Source organism: Populus alba, chromosome 13 (assembly GCF_005239225.2).
Source record: "Populus alba chromosome 13, ASM523922v2, whole genome shotgun sequence".
Classification (NCBI taxonomy): domain Eukaryota; kingdom Viridiplantae; phylum Streptophyta; class Magnoliopsida; order Malpighiales; family Salicaceae; genus Populus; species Populus alba.
In genome coordinates, this window is record NC_133296.1 from 12,022,217 (window position 1) to 12,040,684 (window position 18,468).

The 18,468-nt window shown below is 34.7% G+C and overlaps 4 protein-coding genes across 5 annotated transcripts; 2 read left to right on the forward strand and 2 right to left on the reverse strand.

Annotated features, from left to right (window-relative positions):
• Positions 1 to 1,573: 1,573 nt before the first annotated feature.
• Positions 1,574 to 2,907, forward strand: LOC118035456 (uncharacterized). Its single transcript, XM_035041030.2, has 4 exons — positions 1,574 to 1,892; positions 2,088 to 2,147; positions 2,479 to 2,525; positions 2,643 to 2,907. Exons 1-4 carry the CDS (start codon positions 1,731 to 1,733, stop codon positions 2,728 to 2,730), a joined length of 357 nt encoding a protein of 118 aa, XP_034896921.1. The 5' UTR covers positions 1,574 to 1,730; the 3' UTR covers positions 2,731 to 2,907.
• A 652-nt stretch (positions 2,908 to 3,559) lies between these two features.
• Positions 3,560 to 5,738, reverse strand: LOC118035555 (cyclic nucleotide-gated ion channel 18-like). Its single transcript, XM_035041154.1, is given in 2 exon segments — positions 3,560 to 3,791; positions 3,794 to 5,738. Coding segments are annotated over 2 exon segments (2,103 nt in total). The 3' UTR covers positions 3,560 to 3,633.
• A 2,378-nt stretch (positions 5,739 to 8,116) lies between these two features.
• LOC118035455 (V-type proton ATPase subunit G) lies at positions 8,117 to 9,900 on the forward strand. 2 transcript variants are annotated; one of them, XM_035041028.2, is made up of 5 exons: positions 8,117 to 8,294; positions 9,053 to 9,162; positions 9,279 to 9,379; positions 9,467 to 9,623; positions 9,752 to 9,900. In XM_035041028.2, exons 1-4 carry the CDS (start codon positions 8,176 to 8,178, stop codon positions 9,608 to 9,610), a joined length of 474 nt encoding a protein of 157 aa, XP_034896919.1. In that variant the 5' UTR covers positions 8,117 to 8,175; the 3' UTR covers positions 9,611 to 9,623; positions 9,752 to 9,900. The 2 variants fall into 2 exon arrangements, with proteins under 2 accessions (XP_034896919.1, XP_034896920.1); XM_035041029.2 differs by having other exon boundaries at positions 8,168 to 8,294; positions 9,069 to 9,162.
• A 442-nt stretch (positions 9,901 to 10,342) lies between these two features.
• On the reverse strand, positions 10,343 to 17,504 carry LOC118035454 (ran-binding protein M homolog). Its single transcript, XM_035041027.2, has 10 exons — positions 16,970 to 17,504; positions 16,391 to 16,537; positions 16,162 to 16,248; positions 15,808 to 15,853; positions 15,105 to 15,181; positions 14,208 to 14,370; positions 13,077 to 13,145; positions 11,518 to 11,577; positions 11,045 to 11,131; positions 10,343 to 10,922 (listed from the first exon to the last, which is right to left on the reverse strand). Exons 1-10 carry the CDS (start codon positions 17,359 to 17,361, stop codon positions 10,626 to 10,628), a joined length of 1,425 nt encoding a protein of 474 aa, XP_034896918.1. The 5' UTR covers positions 17,362 to 17,504; the 3' UTR covers positions 10,343 to 10,625.
• Between the last annotated feature and the right edge of the window lie 964 nt (positions 17,505 to 18,468).

The window sequence follows — 18,468 nt, forward strand, 5'->3', positions numbered from 1 at the left end:
CTTATCATCATCGTGAAAGCAAGCAAGTTTCAACTAAAAAAAAAATCATGAAATGATCATTTTCAAGCACCTATGAAAAATATAAGAATAATAAATTTGAGAAAATAATATAAATTGATATTTGTTCTAAGAAAAGTTCATATAAAACATGAATAAATACAGGCACAGACTCCCCAGCCTCTGTCAAAACTCTCTACAATCCCATGCTTCCTTTCTTTGTGCTGCCACATGATTTATTTAGGTTTATCTAAGCTTTGTTCACAAATGCATGCTGTTTTGCATTCTACTGCAAAGGTGTCTTTCTTCTTCAAGCTCCCTTTGCACTGCCACAACTTCCCATCCCTTTATTATCTTCTTCATCTTTTATTGTTCCAACTTCCAAGATTGTCATGATTTTAAAGACTTTGAAATCTTAAATCTTTATATTTTAATGCCGTCAATATTAGCATTTTTCTTTATCATATAAGCAAAAAGAAGAAATTTTCTCTCATAATTTCTTTGTTTTGATCATGGATTGTCCATTCACCCATTTTTTTCCCTTCAAAAAATGCTTTCTTTCTTTAGCTTTTTGCAGCTTAATCTGACCTTTTTCAGTTTTGATCATGGATTGTTTCTATGATGCAGGATAACTGATTCCAGACCACCATCTGTATGATAATTACAACCAGCACTATGTGTTCGAGCTACTACTCAATCCATGGCAGCTCTAGTCACTTTTGCCAAAGAAGCTGGGAGCCCCTTTCTTTATCTGCATGCATATGCTTTTGTTTATACCTTTTGTATTGGATTTTATCACTTTTGTCCTCTCTTTTTTTGTAGTGCAAGGACACACAATCATGTTGTTTATATATCTTTTCTAATTACTAAAGTCGCTGCATCATGCACTAACGATCTTCTATTTGTCTCTTGCCTTGCAATTTCAACTTCCAAATCTACCATGTTCGTTCTTACAAGAACAATTTACATGTTGCTATTTTTTAACAGATGAAAACATACACTCTTTATATAAAATAACTTAATAATATTAAATTTAATAATTATTTATACAAACATCACATGAATTTTTTCATAGCAAAAAGTTATTTTTCCATATAAAACTCTTATATAAATCAATTCAGTGTACATGTTATATAAATATATATATATATATATATATATATATATATCTTAGTTATATGTATTTTTTATATCTTAACTTACGAGAACAATTGTTTTTTTATTAAATAAATAAAAAAAATATAATATATATTAATTTTAATGACTTTAATTAATAGCTAGTTTTAATAAAGCAATGATCAAGACCATTTAGAAATAATGTTTTGATGCGATAATAATTTTATAATTATAAGAACTTTATAATTGTTTTTACAAAACATTTTTGTTTCGAGAACTTTATTTTTATTACTATAAATTCATTAAAAAATATTAAAAATAAATAAATTTTTTTATTAAAAATTAAATATATTTATATAAACAAAATCAATATAAAATATAACCAATATATGAGATTCAAAGCATATACAATAACATAAATAACCAGTCATTTCTTTTAAAGCACCTGTGGACCGGGTGAGAAAGAGGATAATGGCCCATGAAAAGTTTGTGGCTCTGGCAATTTCCTGCTATCGTATCACCCCCTTTACCACAACCAAACATCAAGGACCATAAACTGATCACATTTCAAGTCCCAGGGGAAGAGCAACGTTGTTAGATTCATCAAGCAAAAAACAATGACCAAATTATATCTTTTTTGTGGCCATAACTTGATCAGTGCTCCCGCATCAACAATCCATCCCGGGTTTCGTCCCAGAATATGTAACATGTGTCAAGAGAAAAAAGTGAGAACAGTTGCAGTCTTTGCTGCAAAATCTGGTGGATTTTCACTCAACTCGGTAAGATATTCCTATGGTGATCTTTTTGAGCTCTTTATGATCCAATGAGGCAAATCCATGATTATTATTAGATAAAAATACACTGGATAACCAATCCTAATAAAAGAGTGACGACTCCACGCTTTTTGGACTATGCATATGTGGAGAAATTCATATACTGCTCTTCTTTAATATCCTTCATCACGTGTCTTGCAGATTCTGAACGGATGTAAAACTTGTGGAGGCAAAGGTGCAATGGAGTGCGCAGGCTGCAAGGTATTGTCCCTTCAACGTGTCTTGCAGTGTTATCATACATGGAGTTGATTTTGTTAAAACCCCAGGGCAGAGCATATTCCGAATTGCCCTGTTTGTGCTGCAAATATTTAACTCTTTCTTAACGAAAATAGTAGTAATAATAATAATTCCACAGATTTATTGCCCTGATTGTGACCTTGTCTACACCTCCTAGCTACCCTTTTCCTGTCAGAGAATACTTCATTATGATTTCTAGAGGGATATTAGTTCTGAATTGTAACTCATTGAAATGCATGTGCCTTTTTTAGTCTCATCTGAAATACTGCAGAACTAATGATTTTTTTCTCTCCAGGGAACGGGTAAAAATAAAAAGAATGGAAATATCTTCGAGCGTTGGAAGTAAGTTTTCACCTATTTTGGAAGAACTTCATTAGTTGCTTATCAATTTATATGAAGGATATTACATTCAAAATTTTATCTTTTACTTGTTTCTGAGGAAATTTAATATGGTTTCAGATGTTTTGATTGCCAAGGATTTGGCATGAAGAGCTGTCCAAGTTGTGGGAAAGGAGGGCTGACACCAGAACAAAGAGGGGAGAGATAATACTCACAGGAAGTCGAGTGTTCTTAAGTTACTGTCGTTTAAGGACAGGAAAATCATCTTTCATTGATTTAGCATGTACCAGCCTGCACCATCATGTGCGCAAATGCTTTTCTTATTCAAGATTCAGCAATCCTAATGTTGTTCAGAAAATATATATATCAACAGACCTACTCTTGAGATGGTTTTTTTTTTTTTTTTTTTCATGGCTATTAGAAAATTCCATAATGTTCTATATTGCAGATTCTATGACCATGATATCTTATCTCTACTGGGGCTGGAAATTGCGGATGGAGTTGGAGAATGCAAAGATGTGCTTAGTGCTCACAGGAGGGAAGTCCATCATTCGAAACAAACTGTCTGAAGAATTTGGTTTATAATTTTCTGGCTTCCTGAATTCTGTTGCACTGTCTCCTGAGACTGAGTAGTACAACTATCCCAATGACTATTGCACAACAAAAGCTATTCCAGAAACCAGTACTAGTGCTTGTTGGATATCATTTTGATGAAGCTATAAAATGTCTTAACGATGATCAAAGTGAGATGCAGCTTCTTACACAGATCTGAAGAGTAAGCCATCTTGAGTATATATGGCAACCATCTTGAGTTGCAGATTAGTTGTGCTTCACCATCCTCGACTTTCAAATCAAACGCCTTGCTACTTTTATTTTTATTTTGTTTCAACTGCGCCTTGAACTATTTTATCAAAACTATTTGGCAGCTTATGATGAAAAATTTAGACACATTAAATTAAGAAAGTGATAATGCATACCAGTCTAGCAGTACACATACATCTGAAACAAATTTCTGACTACTTTCTGGTTAGCGCTACTTTCTTTGATTTACAGCCCGTTTTTCCTGTATGAAATCATCTTCTTGGTCTAATTGAAATCAGACACATCTGGTTTACACAACTGTCCCATGTTTAAGCTGGAGGAAGCAGAACGAACCACTCTTCTGGTGAATCTCTGTTTTGGTGTCTGCGGAAAATCTTGAAGCCAAGGTTGTGGCTACGAGATGATAGACATTGTCTGCGTTGTCATCGATTACATCCCACAACTCTACTCCTCGTAATCTCCATCTGCTTGATCATCACTATAGTAATATTCTCGCTCGGGAATTTGAATGTACCCGATGCTATTTCGCAAAGCTAACTCCTTTGTCATCTTTCTCTTTTTATACCTTCTCCAAACAGATTGTATTAAACAAGCAGCCCATGTTCTCCATTGGTGAGAATAGTACCTAAAAGCATGCTGCAACTTCTTGCTTTGCAGTCGCTTGAATTGATGAGCAAAAAATTTAAGGTCTTTAGCTTCAAGTGCAAACGCTTCAACTTCAGAAAGGGCTTTCACAGTTCGTGTTGAAGAAGGCAGGTTTGCACTTGATATTGGCATTAAGGCCCAAGTGAGTAATTCCTCACCACAGAAGTCACCAGGTCTAAGGGTGATGGAATTGAAGAATCCAGACCTTCCTCCATTAGTGGTTGAGCTCTCTAATTGTCCTCTAATGACAAACAACATCTCATTTACTGGATCACCCTCTCGAACTATGTAAGTTCCCTCGGTACTCAATGATGACACCAGGCGTTCACATATGGCATCGAGTAGCTGGTCATCCATTTGTGAGAAGAATGGGACGCGACGAACAAGGGCCAGAGATAAGTGTCGCTGAATTTCTCGTCGGAGGTCCAAAGGCAGTGAATGCAGTATCGATTCTTCATGAACTCCTCTAGTAGCAAGCCATTTGTGCTGAACAAATCGGCGAACACGTTCTTGCAAATCTGGAGGTAACTGGCGATGCCTCATCCACTCTTCTGTATCCCTCCGCTTAATCCTCCACTCTTCAACTCTCACCGTCATAGATTGCAAGTTGGTCTGCATGTTGCCAATTAACTGTGCCGAGAGAACTAAACCAATAATGCATATGAGAATACAGAACACATTCTCACCCAGAAATGTGCTCGTTTCCAAGGTCTGACCATATGAGCTCAGATTTCTTAAGCCCCACCAGAGACAGTACAAGAACTTCTCAATGAAACGTGAGGAAGCAACATCATTGATAAAAGCATCAGCAAATATTCCATACTTAAACGTGAGAGTGCTGTTACGTGCATCACAATTAGCAGGAACATCGGTAACATTCCTCCAATATTGGCGTTCAGGATTTCCCAAACTATTACAATCTAGATAACTATGGATGCAGCCTACAATTCCTGCCTTATTCTCTTTCGTACATTCTGATTTCCAGCAATAGAATTGCCTACCCATTGACAATGTATACCAAGAAGCACCTAATGCATGGCTGGCCATCATGTAAAGAATTAGATTGTATGCAGCTCCGGCCCAAGCAGCCTTGGCAACAAAACCTGTAGATCTTACGATCCTTTGATGCAAAGGAAAGATAAGAAACATTCTGGGAATGTATTGAATAAGAACGATAAGCGAGAGCGTGGTGTTGGCATGGCCAGTGCTGCTGTTTCTTGTGGCCGGAATTACTAACCAGATGACAATCTGAGGAAGCGGAAGCGCAGCAGCCAGATCGATGAGGAAATCAGACTTGAGATAACGCATTGCAATCTCCTTAGCATCAATAACAAGTTCGCCCCGTCCAAAAACTCTAGAACTAGGAGCAACAAAAGCTGTACGAAACTTCATAAGAATATGAAGGGAGAAAAACATGTCTGCTATGGACCTAAAATACGTGATCAACACAGAAAGTTGTTTGTCGATGGATAAGCAAACATAAATATAGTCTGAATGGATAGTAATTCGGTCTCGGTTCTGAGGACCGACATAAGGGAGGTAAAAGTAGAGAGGGTCGATGAAGAGTGCAATGATGGAAGTGAGAAGGAAGACATGGTTCCAATACATTACAATTTCGCTGTCCGGATCCAGTATCTGATACCGCCATAGGATTTGGAGAGGGTTAGGATCTGTTGTGCTGGTGGCATGTTGGTGGTGGCGCCTGAAGCGGCGGAACTTTGCTGTTGGGGTGTGAATAAGTCTATTCATGATCTAATTCCACGGAAGTGTAGCAGGACTATTGATCTGATCCCAAGATGCGTGGAGGATTGGCTCCTTTTCTGTTTCTTGATCATTGATATTTATTCATTCATCAAAATATATACACATAGACAGTGTGGGGGAATTCAAAGAAAAATATTGATATTTGAATACAATTTAAACAGGATCGTTGCATAGGAGATGGTGGCTGGGGGGAAATTGGGGGTGGTGGTTTTTCCTCTTCTTTTAGCAGGTGGTGGTGGTGTTTGTACAAAGTAGATTTTGGTGGGAAAGGAAAGAAAGAGCGTGCAACTAGGAGTCAAGACTAGAAACGCGGGAAACTAAAGTTAAATTTGGAGAAGAGAGACGTTATTTATTGATTTCCTACATAGCTGAGACCGCCAGGGAGAATGTACAGCAACAACGTGAGAGCAAGAGCTGTGCTCCGTGTGTTTCTACAAAGTTCGTTCTTTTATAGAAAAAAAAAATGAGCTTTCTCTAACTCCTTATTAGCATTTTGCTAAACAGGAAATCTTGTCTTCAAGATGTGTTTGTTTAATTAGTAGGAAGAATATGGATTTTGATTTTCTACTGTATTTTCATATGCTATTTTACATGAAGACAATATCTTCCTGCTTTAATATCTACTTATTTAAGTTATTTTCATTTTGTTATTGTACTCCACACAGTTATCCTCTAAAGCTTCAATTCCCAGGTCGAGTGGGGTGATTGTACTGTAACAAAGCTTATGCGAGTGGTGGTATTAATTGATTCAAGCAACCTTTAGCTTGAAATATTAGAGAAGTGGAACAATATCGCAAGTTTCCTCTGAATGTTCGTCAGTCTTTGAGGGAATGTTGAAGAAAGAAATAAAGCTAAGGAGATGCAAGGTGATTTTAATCCTTTTAGTGCACAACAAAGGGTGCATGAAGAGAGGATATGTAGATAATCACATGATGATATTGTTCAGCAGATGTTACCACCAAAGAAAGTCAAATAAGGGAAAAAGTAATAAAAAAGTTCAAAGTAAAAGCACTTTCACTTTGAAACAATCAGCTATAAGCAGTGTAAGAATATAAAAGATTGAAACAGTTGAGGTTTATTTCATGTCGAGAACAATTTTTGTAGCTGAAAAATCTCTTCAAAGATGTTGGCAAAATAAAGGAATAGATGAACAGTATGATCTTACTATAATAAAATGAATGATTGACATTTAATATTATTAACTTTGTGTATTCTTAGTATGTCATAGATGCTATAGTCATCATGGTTATAAAGGATCAAATTATCATGTCATTGTTGATCAAGTGAAGATTTATATTGGGGGTTAACTAATAATTGATAGGTGGATAAATTAAAAGATAATTTTAATCAACTTTTTATTATATTATCTTAAAGAACCAGGTTTTTTAAAATTTATGAATTTATCATATGCTTTGAAGACTTATGAGTTGTTAAACAAGATATTGTTTAGAGAGGTTATTTTGTATATTAAAATATAAAATATTATGTATTTGGTAATCGCTTTAAATTATGTTGTTGAAGAAAAACTCGAGGGTGTTTGGGAGTGTGGTAGCGGTTGCTTTTCAAATAGCTTTTCGTGCCGAAAAGCATGCCAATAAAGTTTTTTCATTTTTTAAAAAATTATTTTTGACATCAGTACATCAAAACGATCCAAAAAGTACAAACCGCACTCAATTTTAGCAAAAAAAAAAAATTTGAATTTTTTCGAAAAGCCGGTTTGACCGCAATGCCAAACAGGCACTACTTATTGCGTCAACTTTATACTCAGGATATTAGTAGAATATGCTTTTAGTTAGTTCTATTGTTAACCATACTTATGTATCATAAAATATATATACAATAATTGTTATGCTTTTTGTGTGTTTGTACATTGCCAAATCTTCAACAAATTTTTTAAAAGGTTAAAAAAATATTTAGATTGTCAATATTTTTTTATATTTATTAAAAAATAAAAAAATATTTTAAAATGTAACCACTACTGCAATAATAAACAAGATCGCATCTTTATATCAAGTGCAATTAACTACTTAATTAGAGTCAAGATCTTAGCTTATGATAAGCTTAAGGGCACTGTACTGACAATGTCTAAGGCTAAATTTAAAAAGAGAGCATAAAGAAGTTTGTTGGATTATTTATAAAGTCCAGGGTAAGGTTTCCACCCATGAAGAAATGGAAGCGGAAAAATGGATGCGAAGATGCTTTTCCCTCTAAAAAATAAAAATTCCCTTCAGAAAGAGATGTCGAATAAACCTTTAAGAAGCCTTAAAAAAGATTGTAACATAAAATGGTTTTTTCTTAATCAATTATATCAAAATTAATGTCCTCTCAGCTGCCAGTAGTGCCCTCCAAGGATAGGATATGGTTACACGTCATGCAAACCATATTGACTTGGAAAAAGCCTAATTAACAGATAGCTTTAATTATGGAGAAAATCTCTCTTTCTCTCCCCCTCAAATTTCCAAGAAACCTAGTTCCTTTTTTCCCCTATTCTGGGACAGGGCTTGTGGAGAGAATTCTTCAGCATTTCCTTCTTTTCCTTAGGTATTTATGTTGTATTTTCTTCTTACGCGTGATGATTTCTTTGCCCCCGTTGCATTTGAGATGCGCATGCACATTTAACAATGGTGATTTTGTTTTTGTTTTTTTTTAGTTTATGTTCTGCAAAAATTAATTGCACTAGTTGATTGCTTCTTCAGCCAAATTAATTTATTTATTCAGTTTGATTGGCAATACCATGCATGGATATAGAACACAATCCTGTAGAGATTTCTCAAAGAAAAAAATATATAATACAGGTCATGTTTCATAATTAAGATCTTGATGCAAGAATTCGAAAGATTGACAGGATTTATCTCTTTCAACTACACTGTATTTCACAATCTTTTTCCGGCCTCGCACCTCTTAACATTCACCATTATTATTATGTCTTCAGAAATCTTGTTTAGCAATTTTATTTTGTAGTATGCTTCGAGGAAGTACTGTCATCAGATTCAGGCTTCTTTAATTTATATCAGGTGCAATGCTAAAATTCTAGTGAACCATGCGTTATTTGAAGAATCACGCTACATTTGCTTTAATAATTTGGATTCGAGTTTCTTGAATTCGAACTCCATTTGTGCACTCTAGTTGAAGGTTCAGATCAGTTTTTTTTTTTTTTTTTAACCTTGCTTCTCTGCAATTTGATGGTTCTGTTAACCAGCTTGAAGGTCTGCTCTGGTTTAGTTTACTTGTGCGTGGAGAACTTATTTTAACAGGGTGCCCTTTTTAAGTGCTTGAAAATGAGAATTTGTTTTCTGAAGGAGTTGTTGTTACCAGTTGATTGTTACCATGGATTCCAGTCATGAAGGGATTCAGATGCTACTCACCGCAGAACAGGAGGCACAACAAATGGTTGCTGCTGCTAGAAACTGTAAGGAGATAATAACACAGCCACCATCAAAATAGTTTGGAAAATCTCCTCTTGTTGTTTTTTCTTTATTCCTTTACACTTCATTGCACCACCAAAAATCTCACTTTGCTGTTCAGTGAAGACAATGAGGTTGAGGCAAGCTAAAGAAGAAGCTGAGAAAGAGGCAGCTCTTTATCGCTCCAATATGGAATCGGAGCACCGAAAGAAAGTAGATGAGGTATGCATATTTACACGTTACCTGAGCTATATTTACTTCCATAAGGAACGCGAATTACAGTTTTGTTTGGATTTGTAAACCGTGTAGACAAGTGGGAACTCTGGCTTCACGGCGGAGCGACTTGGAGAGGAGACTGAAGAGAAGATTCAAAACCTGAAGAAGTCAGCCTCAGAGGTGCAGTCAGATGTTGTTGACATGCTCATCAAGTATGTTAAGGCCGTAAAGTGTTGATGCTTGAAGAAAGGTAAGTTAGTGTTGATGTTTGAATCACCATGCATATAATTTACTTGATCCAATGATATATTTTAGATTTATCATTTAGTTTTTACACCCACTTACTGTTCTTTATTGTTTCTTGTTGTCCGGTCACAGGTTCAGAGCAGTAGCCTGCAACAAGGAAGGGAAGGGAGTGCCTTTATGATTTTTTTTTTCAAGAAACATTAATTTAATATTTGAACATTATTCCCATGTGTAAAACTCAATCTTCTCCTTCTTAAGAAATAAAAATCCTTTGGACTGCATTTGTGGCTTCAGTTTAGAAATATTGTTGTTTTTCAAAATATTTTTTTATGTTAATATACATTAAAAAACCATTTTTCAAATAAACACATCAAAATAATATAAAATATACAAAAAAAAAAATTAATTTTTTAAAAACACGGTTAAACTCTTTTCACCGCCTCCTCAAACTTTGATACACCTTGCATTTTTTCTGCCTATAAAAATAAATAGATAAATAAATTAATAAATCTCAATGAATGGCTATTAGTGTTTCCTGTTTCCTATAGAATCAATGATGCATTTATAACGTGTTTTAGAGTATAGTTATAGTTTTTTTTTTAAGGTATTTTTTTTTCTGAGAAATATACAAATTAATTTTTAAAATTATTTTTAAAATCAACATATCAAAATAATTTAAAAACATCAAAAACATATTAATTTAAAATTAAAAAAAAAAAAATCAAAAACACAACGCCAATCACCCTCTTAGACAATCAGTGTTTTCCGTAAAATCAACTGTGCATATCAACTTAACAAATTGAGCATTTGTAAACCAAATTATTTACAGTAAAGCCTAAAAGCAAAATGTTCCGGGCAAATCTAACAGCCGCATTGAGACTACAGTTTATAGTGTCTTGCCTCTCAGATTATATTTGCGAGTAGAGAATCCCCAGAGCATCTGATTATTGCATCAGCAGCTAGGCAGCGAGGGAAAGTCAACTACCCATATGAATAGTGTCAAGAATTATAAATGAGAGCACTTGGCCCTCTTCCCGCTGTTAAGTTTTAGTGCTCCATGCAGGTGGAAAGCTTCACCTTGACCCCCATTCAAGGACCTTCTCTCAAGGCAGCAAACAGTAAGCTGTCTGAGTAACCTCTCCAGATGAGATCGCAAGCAGCTTTGTGCATCCTTCACGTTGGGACCTGTTAACAAAATCATGGCATTTACAGCATCAGCCACAATCTCACGCTGTGACTCCTCAAGCAGATACCCGGCTGAGCACTGATGCGGTTTTTCATACGCCAGCAAGGCAACGCAATCCTGCAAAAGCAAGGGAATATCAACAGTGATTTTCTTTCCTCCCTAGTTATGTGTGAAGGAAAAATCCCCATGCGCAAAAAGACAAAAAGAACATGGTGCTTGACAGAAAATCTACTGAGTACCTGAACTAGATCCTCAAACCCAGGCAGCTTAAAGAACTTTGCCAATTCAATCCTTCCATAATGGACAGCCTCCTCTAGTGCTCCAGCCTACATACATTATACAAAGTTTGCATGATAAGACATCCAGTCAAGTACTCAAAAGAAGACATGAAATCACGATCATACAGTAGAACAGTTAACAATTCCCATGGAGAACCTAATTGTGAGCTATACAAGGAACACTGGTTGATTGGATGAAAAAAAATCATTGAAAATACATGCATACAACAAAAATAAATTAATAATAGTAATAAGCATTTATTATTATTATTATGATGAAGAAGAAGAAGAAGAGGCAGAATCAAGTTTCTAGATATGTTGAAGCAACTTTCAGAAAATGTACATCCATGCAAGTCTGTATTCATAACTATGAGTTAAATATTTTCTTTATTAGAAAATAAGACTAGCAAATTAAACAGGGAAATAACATATACCCGAACCAGTTCAATAAACTTTTGACTGTGAAGCAGAAAGCAGGTGGCTGATTTTTCATCCTGCAAAAAAAAAAAAACACCTCACATGTCATATTAATAAAGATAGAGATCACATCAGATAAAATTTATTGATCAACGATGATAGAACATCCAAATTTTGTATTGACATAATGAAAACAAATGCAAGTTCATAATTCAGAACTTAAACTAACACGAACTCATAATAATGATCTCATTTTTTACTGTTATCCAGCATCAACAATCCAATTTAGCAAATTTGTTTTTGGGCATGATGGGATGATGTAAAATAAACCAGATAGCACACATAAATCAAAGCTCCTGCACCTCCCAACACTTTTATGCATTGGCAAACCCATTCCAACAGGCATCACACAATGTGAGCTTTCAAGTAAAGCTAATCACACAATTGCAATTAATACCTATCTGCTCAAATAGAAAATTGAATGCCACAGAAAAAAAATCATATGAACAGCAAAAAACATGATGAAAACCATACGAGGTTTAATATTGAAATCTCATGACAGAAATTTCAAAGACGTGCTTTGGCTGTGCTCATAGATTTTTTTTTTTTTTTAAAATCCTTAAAAAACTGAGAACAATAATGTCACAAAAGGTCCAGCAACAATGCAAGGCTAATAAATAATTGAGGATGCCATAAATTTAAGTCCTACAAGTCCAGGTTAGAAGAGTGAAAAGAAAGGAATTAAAGGTTGATTTAAAGCTCACGAGATTATATTATTTATTAACAAATATTGATTTAATTGGGAGCCCTTTTAGTCCTTAGACAAAGACAGATAACTATTTTGGCAACAGTTGCATGAAATTCACTTTCATAATCTATGGAGGGTTGTATTAGTTCCCATATACACAGAATGGGCAAGCAACCAATAGAGGACAATTTATATTATGGACCACCAATCATGAGGGAAATATTGACTCATCTAGCATCCATTCAAGGAAAAAGTCATATTTTCTTCTACATGATTGTGAATCATGCAACAATAACATCTAATGTTTTGAAACTATACTGTAGCGAGGCAGGACAGGGGAAGCTGGGTAGATCAGTGGGAAAAGGGTCCTACAAAAGTTTCCAAAACAAATTTGACTTGAGGTTGATTTAAGCCCCAACCTTCCCAGATGGGGGCCTTAGACCTTTGAATCTAACTGCCAAACCCAACTAGAGGTGATAAACTATGCAACAATTATGTCCCAGTTGTGAGCCAAGCTGTCACAACGGCATTATGACTATCTCTATTTAACAGGATAATATTGGACAATCTAAATGTACTGAAGTCATGGTGACAATAATGATAATGAACGGGTCATGTAGATGATTATAAGAAATCAAAGAATAATATTAGGAGAAACCATTAGATTAGGAGGCGTGGACATACTTGAAGTTAATGGTTATGAGTACATATCAAGATTCCAGAAAATTCACAATGAAATCTTGAATGTCAAAGTCAACTACATACTATGTACATATTAAATAGAAACACAAGACTAAAAACAGCAACCATGCTGTAAATAGTGTTCACCTGAACAATCTGGGGATACCACTCACGAAGTTTACTGAATGCAGAATCAATCTCACCATTTCTGATTAGCTTCAAAGGAGAAAATAAGTCAGCAAAAACAAATACCATATTCACAATGAAGAAAAGAAACAATAAATAAATAAATAAAAGTGGTTTAAATAGAATAGATATTCCACAAGCGTCATGACAGATTGAAGAATATGAACAACGATATCCAGAAGAATGATGATCATCACAGTCGAAGTATTTCATTAAAGACACCATATGAGAAACAATTTAACAAATCTGATCCTCTTGAATTTAATTATGACCATCTTAGCATAATAGAAAATGCACAACCTAGATGAGGAAACTTATTCTTGCTGCAACCTATCCTTCAACATTTGTGTATACATGGCTGATCTCAAGACTCGTACCTACAGCGTTGCAGGTAAAAGCCAATACTTTTGGAATTGCAGCAAGCAACCATCCCCAATATTTCCAATTAAACCCATGGAATAAATCCAAATAAAGTACAACTCATGTACCAGAAAAGCCTGGTTATGTTATTCATTAGCTGTTACTGGCATCCAATACCACACATCTTTATCAGGTCGCTACATTGCTTGCACATGAAACATGCACAAATCTACTCCTTCCAGATAACAGAGTTAAATTAACATATAGACATCGCATTCTCTGAAGCTGATCACCCTCCAGACCCTACCCCACCTGAGCTTAGCACCATTTTCAATGTTTGCGCATCTCAGAAGCACTCCAATATATTCCTAAAAGAATGTCAAAGGGTGGAATACCAAGTATGGGATTCACAAAAGAGAAGCACTCAAAACACACATGGTGCCCAACGAATTCATAAAACAGCAGAACCTCTAATTATAACAGCAATGATCTGAGAATGCATCATTTAGGGGATCATAAACCCTAGTCACACAAGACATCAATACATAATATCCAAGTGAAACTCTAAAGATGGTAATGAGCTTTTGATCAAAATATCCCTCCAGAGTATCTTAGTTATTCATAATGCCACTTGCATTTGTCATATACTCAATGAAGTGCATACAGAAACTAAAGCCAGCCGATATGAACTATTAATTTAATATAAACAGCCATTGGCAAACAATTTCATACCTGTCGAAGAGCTTTCCTCTGTGCTAATGCATATGCAATGTCCTGTTCACCAGAGCCATTTTCCTGAGCTATATATATAGGAGGGATATTACTTTTACTAGCCACATCAAATGCATTGAGTGTCTCTTCATAGCCATTGTGTAATAAGTACGAGCGAACAAGTCTGCCCATGAAAAAAAAAATATTAACTAAATTATCCAGAAATAATGATAATAGATGATGATTATTGGTAGCGGGCAAGATCAAATACTATGATCAAGTTTAGCAAGTCTACTATTATTTATAAGGGTAAATTACAATAGCCCCCCTCAGGTATTGTGAAATTACACAAGCCATCCAAAAGTTTGAGGATTTAACAGAAACCCCTTCCACATTTAAGAAAATACTACAAAAACTGCCCTTGATATTTTCAAAATCATCCCCTTTCAAGGAAATTTTAGGTGCAAAACGGGTTTTTGTAATGTCTTCAAACATATGAGCAGCTCTTTAGGTTTATAAAATCTCGAGGTTATTGTAATCTACCCTATTTCTAAATACACCAAAGGGCTTTTCAAACTTTTTTATTTGGTTATTTTATAAGATTTTAAACCAAGGCCACTTCAGCCATGCCCCATCACAAAACCCAGGGTCAAAAATTTCAGATAAACAAAATTAAAGACTGGAAGAAGAAAAGGAGGAGCTGATGATAACAAGAGACAGACAAAGATGAACAGCTTGCCTTGATCCATTCATTAATTCCAATATCAGTTTCCAACTGACTCTTTCATTGTTGAGGTATGGACATCATATTATAGGTAAGTAAAACTCCAATTACAAGCATATTTGTAAGTTACACAGACCTAAATTCAGAACCTCTTTTATATATATAAAAGAGACTCAAATCTAATGTAGACTTACCCATAACTAACAATTGGCGGTAAAGATATTTTGTCAACTTTCATTTGTTGCTTCATCGTTTCTTGTCTTTCATATTCCTAAGCAAGGATACAAAGCAGTGGTCAGTCTATTGACAAACTAGAATGACTTCAACTTGCGTAAACTAGTTAAATTTGTAAATTCTGTTTTAGCCTAAAAAGTCAGACAACTAAAGCCAGGTGATGAAGAAACCATTCATCTAGAGAATTGTATAAGCAGACCCAGAATGATAAGAAATGGCATGCAACATGTGGATTGTGCCAGGATTACATCATATTTAGCCTTGTTTCAAAAAAATTCATGAAGTGATATTGTAAGCTGTTTGCTGTATCACCTAAAAGAAATGAAACACCATGTTACAGCAAGTCAGCAAGGTTAAACATAAGATCAAAGCAACAAGTGTCCCTCAACACTAAACTTCCATCTTCTCATTGTTCGTATTATGAACACTCATAAAACGAAGTGATAGGTTAATTTCTTCCAAAAGGCAAGCCATGGAGAAACAAATAGAAAGTTGAAAGTAAAGGTCATCCATTGAACTTTATCGCCTACCATACAAAACAAACTTGACCTTCCCAGGCTTAAGCAATGACCTTGCACAGAGAAGAAAAATTTTGCAAACCCACTTAACCAGAAAGGGAGGGAAAAGGTCTATAAGAATGAAGCTAAAGAAAGGATATCTTGCCTTAAGATCAAAAGCAAATGGTTTCTTCCCAAAGTTTACTTCAATCCTGCCAGATTAACATGTATCTGGAGTTATCAGATCCTCTAGCATAATGGTAATGCTAGTACAATTAGCAAAGGAAAGGAAAATAAAATAAAAATGCAGTTAAATTCATTTTTCCATATATATAAATAATTAACTAGAACCTTGCATAGAGAAAAAAATTTATAGGTGGCAAGAGATGTTGGTAGCACAAGTTCAACAAACAAACAGTGTCCACAAGACATTATTCCATATCTGGATATTTAAATCTTGCACAAGAATCGACAAGCTGTCTAAGAATAATACTAACTAGTTAAAAGAGGTGCTACATACTCCTCATTTTGGCTGTGAACAGCAACAGTAGGAAACAGCAAACCCTTCATGTCCTTGTACACTGCCCCAACTAATGCTCCATTTTTACTGATATCAGCACAATGAGAACAGGTAATAATGAGAGGAGAAGTAACAGAAGAAGAGTTCACGAAGTAGAATTATCAATCACTCAGAGCAACAAGAGTTTAATTTTAGCAATCCATAAATCAATGTGAGCCAACTTACTTACGTGAAAAAGAATTCCTGTGAAGCATAGTTGATACCAGCACCAACTGTATCATTGGTCGTGAAAGTTGGTCCAAATGCCTCCCCGGTTCCAGGTCCACGATAAAGATTGCCATCATCCCCATGATATCCATAACTGTTTGCTTCCCACCTGCCCAACCAATAAAAAGTGGAAAGAAACAAATAATGAATCACAGTATTACTATCATTAACAAGTCCTTGCAATTCAAAACTCGCACAAAGTGCGCAAGAACGTAAACCCACACTTCCAATCAAGCACTTGTAATAATTATACTTTCAAAAGAACATTTTTACAGTATAAGAACCCTGCCAATGGAGCATTCTAAAATGGAATATTTGACTGCATTTCTAATACAAAAATAATTTCCCTTTTCTTTCTTTATATTTGCATTTTCTAATGAACCAAAAATATGCCAAAATGTAATCTTAGAAACCCAATTCATTAGCTTCCGTAAGTAGCAACTAAAAATCTCTCAAGAACCAAACAAAAAGCCCTAATTGCATTCCCTCACTGACTCTACATTACAATCAAATTGGTAAAGAAAGAAAAGAAAAGCCGTACCCAGGCTGTCTCCTCATCTTGAAAGTATGATTAGTAAAACCAATAGCAATCTGTCCTCTAGCACCAGCATTCTTTACATGAATCTCAAAATAATAAACAAGCCGTTTTTCCGGAGCCGGTCTATCGGCTTGAATAACACCAACATCATGACCATGAAGATTGACACTTGTGTATTTAACACTCAATTTATCAATGGAAACCACAAGAAACCCTCCAGAACCTTTCACTGTGTTTAACTCCGTCGGTTCAAGCTCTGTTTCTCCGTCAACTGGTGATGAGTACTGCCGTGCTACGTCTATGAAGTATGAGCCTGGATCTTGATTTACGTTCTTGGAACTCGAGTTGATGGCGGTGTTGTTGGTGGTTGCCGCGGTAGTGTTGGTGGTGGTCATCGTTTAGAGTTAGGTTGATGGAACATGTGAGGGGTGGAATTTGAGTTTGTTACAAGACACGAGAAATGCCTGACGAGAGAGAATTCGTTTTTACTATTATTATTATTTTTTTATAAGAGAGAGAGAGAGAGAGAGAGAGAGAGAGAGAGAAGATTGTGAAGAGGGGGTTGTTTAAACTTTTAAAAGCAAAGTTTGTTGATCTTCTTTACGTGAGATAACGGAGGCCGTTATTATGCTACCTAATTTGTTGATCTTCTTTTTTCTTTTTCTTTTTAATATAATGATTGAAGAAAGAGTATAAAATAAAATAAAAAAAGAAATAAGTTGGGAGAATTGTCAATTGAAATTTGACAAGGCTAGCATTAGTGTTGCACACAAAATATATATATTGGAGTAGAGTATACTAATCAAAATGAAAAATTTATAGAACAATGTTGTTACATTTAAAAATAATTTTTAGATTGAGTTATATATATATTAGTTTATATTAAGTTTTGAAATTAACAATAATATAATAATTTTAATTATAAAACCTATATCGACTTGATAGATTGGCTTGAAACCATAATAATCTAGAGGCTGGATCGGTCCAAGTTTAAAAAAAACTAGAAGAAGGGTTGACCTTTCTTGACTCGATAAAAAACTTAAGTTGACCCATGATTTAGTCAACCTAATTAAACCCCAGGTCAAAAACCTATATTTTTTATTAAAAAAAAATTGGTCAAAAAGATATCATTTTGATTTTATAAAAAAAATCAACGTTGATATTCCCCACTCAAGATATGAACCTTATCCCAAGTCGAGTTATAAAACTATAATAATAATTATTTTTTATCCTTGTATATCTTAGTTAAACAAGTTTATTATTAATAGTTTTATATAAATATTTTAAGAATAACGAATAAAAAATATTGGCATGCCCTATGTGTTCCTTTTGTTTTGAAATTATACAATTCACTCTAAAAACCTTTAAAATAGATTTATTTTTATGTTCTTCTCTGTTCAATCAAATATATTTTGATTTATATCTTATTACAGTAACTCCAAGTTACCTTAACGATTCCATTATGGAAATGCAAAGTCAACTCTATATTTTCTTCTTGAAAA